We start from the raw sequence: 4,127 nt of genomic DNA, 5'->3' as shown, positions 1-4,127 counted from the left end.
AACTATTGTCATGCTAAAGACTCTCACGTCACTTTTTCGTTTACTACATAAGCTTATTTTTGATAGCAAAGATATTTTTAAAACTAAATTGAGATCTACTGAATAGTAGAGATGATTTTGAAAGAAAAAAAAAACTTACAAGAACGAAAAATCAGAAAGACTCGAACTTACAAGAACAAATAAAATCTTTAAACCTGTTAAAAAATGCACAATATCTAGTCAACATGTGCTTATGTGTGCCATGTAAAGAAAAATTAACCACTTCGCATTTTTTATTCAAAAAAAATTATGAGGGATTTTTTTAAATCTTTTTTGAATTTATAAGGGTATAAATAACTAAATAAATATATTATAGAGATTAAAATTTAAATGACTCATATTTGTCGGGATCAAAAATATATTTAAGTCATATTTTTTCTATTTATTTGTCTCACTCTATTTCTATTATTGTAATAATAATTTAAATTCTTATATTAATTTAATTGTATAAAATATTGACTACTGAATAATATTTTAGCAAAATTTTTCTAAAAGAAGACATATGTATTGATGTATGTTTTGAACTACTAAAATATTTTATTAAATAGTTGAAAAAAATGCATACAACTTGGATTTGCAAATACTATTTAATCCATTCTGAGCTGGTTCGGAACACTATTGTCTGTGTTGAAAATTGACAATGAAATAGATATTAAATGCAATTTTGTTAAAAAATATCTAATATAAAAAATACTATGATAAATTTATATGACTACAATATGTAAACTACACAAACATTAAGTTTACTCATGAATTTTTTAGGATTTATTATTTTTATCCTAGATCAAACAATAATTCACTTAATAAAAGTATTTGAATAATAAAACATACAAAAATATTTTTTGTTTTGAAAAACTTAAATCATTATCAAATAACAAGTTGTAACTACGTTTCAAACATCTTAAAACTTATTTAAAATAAGATAATTCTCACAATCTAATTATAGATATTTTAACAATTTAATTAAAATTAAGATTTATATTATTGAGTTATTTAATAATATTTTATTATTTTCATAATATTTACATAATTTATACTATAATATAAATCATTTTTGTTATTGTGACATATATTGAAAGTTGAAATTATTAAAATTTTTAAGGTATAGTTGGGATTGTTGTTATTGTGACATATATTGAAACGCATTTCTTTAAGTTGAAATTATTAAAATTTTAAAGTATGTTTGGGATAGTTGCGAATTTCTGGTTTTGGTTGTTGTTCCCGATTGAACGGACCGGGTCGGTCTGATTTTTTAAACAGTGATTAAATCTAAAAACCATATAAATAGGTTTCTGCCTATCTTGTTTCTCTTTCTATGCTCACTTCTATAGTCTCTTTCTGTTCCATCTATCCTGTCACCCAAAACCCCAAACCCATCCCGACTTTGCCATCACCCAAGACCACCGACCTTCCGGCAGCCCGGCACCGTCCTTCCTTCTTTATCAATCGTTTAGCTCTAGTTCGTTTCTATTTATCCTTACCAAGTTTTTTATTTTATATATTCTTCTTTTATGTTGTTTCAATGGTTGTTTTGATTCTTATTTTGAACATTTAGTTTTGTTTTGATTGTTTCATTGAATTATTGTTCTTCTATTATATTTATTTGTTTCAAACATCGTGCCTATTTTGTGAAGGAGGAGAAGGGATTTTTTTCAAAAATTATGACATGCTTTTTTTCTCTTATTTGAGATTGCTTTTCATGTAGTTTTTGCACTGTAGCCTTGAAATTGTGACTTGCAAATGATTATAATGATCACACGGTTTCATTTTTATAGTTCGCCCAGGCTCCAAATATCTTAGGACCGGCCCTGATCATGGTTAATGCAACTAAAGGCGTCTTTATTTCCTGGTTCGTAACACTCACTCTTTTATTTCATTTCTTAAGGCTTCATTGTTTTGAAAGAATAAATTTGTGCTGAATACTGAATTTCAAAGCTTTAAAGCATTTTGCTAGCTTGTTTATAAAATAAATTAATTAATAAGTGATTTCTCACAAGTTGTTTTGCAATTTTTGGATCTGCCTGATTTTCCTTTTATTTTTAAAGTCTCATTTGTTTATTGACAATTTACTATGTAAACAGCAGTAAAATTTTCTTTCCTCATAAAAATAGTTATTAACTTGATCTTTAGTGGCATCTAATTTGTTGTAGTAGGAGTACATCATTTTATACTTTTTCTTTTATAAGATCACCATGGTTTTGGAACTGTCCTATGGAAGTTCCCTTTGGACGCGTTTGATTTGCTGAAAAATAAGGGACTGGACAGCACAACTCCAGTTTGATTTCAGAACTGGTCAGGGGACTGGACAAAAAGAGAGCTGAGAGAGTGGAAAAAGCTGAAATTTTTGTTCCTCACTAATCATTTTTTATATGGAATAATCTCATTAATATCTTAAAGTTTAGACCATCTGCAAAAGTGAACCTTTACTACAATCACAGGTTATGAATATTAAGAGTTGTTGAGATGGAAGAAATAAGAATTTTTTTAAAAACAGGTTATGCATGCCTTAATAACTCTATGTAAAGGAAAAGTTAGCTTGTTTCACACACACACACACACTTTCTGATCAATTAACTCTATACGAACCAGTCTTTGGTTGAACAGTCACACAATATAAACATGTCAAATTGTCAATGTCTCAATACCACTGAACTCTTGTTTAGATTGAAAGGGTTGCTGTAAGAAATGAACCAAAAAATTGGGGGAGATATTAGTTTAGGACTTCAAGAGATAGGAGGGGTGTGTGAAGATATCACGATATAAACGCGTGAGACTTGTTCTATAAAAACAACAACAACCAAATTTTTTTTCTCTCCTTGTGAGCTCTACTACATGAGTAAAATGAAGTCGAAATAACCTATCATGTATTAAGTCTAAAAACAGATTTATTTACCTCTGAATCTATTATAATAGTTAGGTCTACACTTGGACTGCCTTTATCCCTAACTATTGAACTATCCTCCTTACGGAAACATCTAAATGACTTCTTCACACATACCTAAACCATCCAAAACAATACTCTATGATCTTTCCTACAACGGGAGCTATTCCAATTTTCACTCCACTAATTGTACTTTTTTATCATATCTTGTCCTGACTAATTATGCATCAATCATAACGTAATTATTACTGTGACATTGAGTTTACTCTCTTGTTGGCTGTTTACCTCCCGACATTCAATTTACATGGCTGAACTAGACTAACATATAAAATAATTTAAGGACCGATTTTCCTTTCGTTCTTTGTGGGAAAGAGCCACGTAACGGTTTCTTGATATTTGGTTCAGATTTTTTCAAGCTTTTCTGTTTATTGATAATTGAATATATGTAAATAGCAGTCACAATTTCTATAAAGTCACTCACTTGACCTTTAGTGGCATCTAATTTGTAGCAGTAGTAAGAGTAGACATCATAATATACTGTTTTTTTTGTTCTTTGAGTTTTGTATTACTTTTGTTGTGTAGTGACATACCTATGGCTCAATATATCATCAATATGAATGCTTCTCTGCCTGCATCTGACAAGTTCATAATACATATTTTGGATAGTACTCACATGTTTGTTCAACCACATGTCGAGCTAATGATTCGAAGTCAAATTGCAAAGTTTAGAGAGGACAACACTTATGTCAAGCCTTCTTGATTCAATCTGGCAACAATACATTCGACGCAACATATTAGTAGAAGCCCGTTTATTGTATCCAAATTCCATCCAACAATATATGTTATATTAGCTGTTAATTATGTTTCCTTTCTCAAACCTCCTTCCCTCTCTACATGTATGAAAACACTCTTCCATTAATGTTGAGACTGATATGAAGTTGTATAGACACAGAAAACAGCTATGTTGATTAAATTGATGAGGAATTGCTAATAAGCATCATATTTCACAGTTTTTGCTAGCCTTAAAATTTGGTGGACTCTGTACTCTGGAGTATGATGGATGACTCTTTAGTATATTGTATTTTACTATTGGTTGACCTTATAGTCATAAATCATGTCCGTTGACTGTGTACATTTGAAGTGGAATAAAAGGATAAAAGTTATTTTCATGGAATCATACAACTAACACATCTGTAGAACATTTAAA

General features: G+C 29.5%; 1 protein-coding gene across 1 annotated transcript; it reads left to right on the top strand.

Annotated features, from left to right (window-relative positions):
• Nucleotides 1-1,337: 1,337 nt before the first annotated feature.
• LOC101491331 (general transcription and DNA repair factor IIH subunit TFB5-like) lies at nt 1,338-3,922 on the top strand. The gene is made up of 3 exons (XM_004515082.4): nt 1,338-1,498; nt 1,815-1,888; nt 3,503-3,922. Exons 1-3 carry the CDS (start codon nt 1,355-1,357, stop codon nt 3,678-3,680), a joined length of 396 nt encoding a protein of 131 aa, XP_004515139.2. The 5' UTR covers nt 1,338-1,354; the 3' UTR covers nt 3,681-3,922.
• The last annotated feature ends 205 nt before the right edge of the window (nt 3,923-4,127 follow it).

The sequence above is a fragment of the Cicer arietinum genome, chromosome 2 (genome assembly GCF_000331145.2).
Source record: "Cicer arietinum cultivar CDC Frontier isolate Library 1 chromosome 2, Cicar.CDCFrontier_v2.0, whole genome shotgun sequence".
NCBI classification, from domain to species: domain Eukaryota; kingdom Viridiplantae; phylum Streptophyta; class Magnoliopsida; order Fabales; family Fabaceae; genus Cicer; species Cicer arietinum.
This window is presented reverse-complemented; position numbering and strand designations above follow the sequence as displayed.

Bases quoted from the DNA above. Each gene is read 5' to 3' on its own strand.
- LOC101491331 (XM_004515082.4), top strand. From the start codon at position 1,355: ATGCTCACTTCTATAGTCTCTTTCTGTTCCATCTATCCTGTCACCCAA. The intron at 1,499-1,814 runs GTTCGTTTCTAT...TCATTTTTATAG, and splicing joins TTATCAATCGTTTAGCTCTA to TTCGCCCAGGCTCCAAATAT. The intron at 1,889-3,502 runs GTTCGTAACACT...TTTGTTGTGTAG, and splicing joins AAAGGCGTCTTTATTTCCTG to TGACATACCTATGGCTCAAT.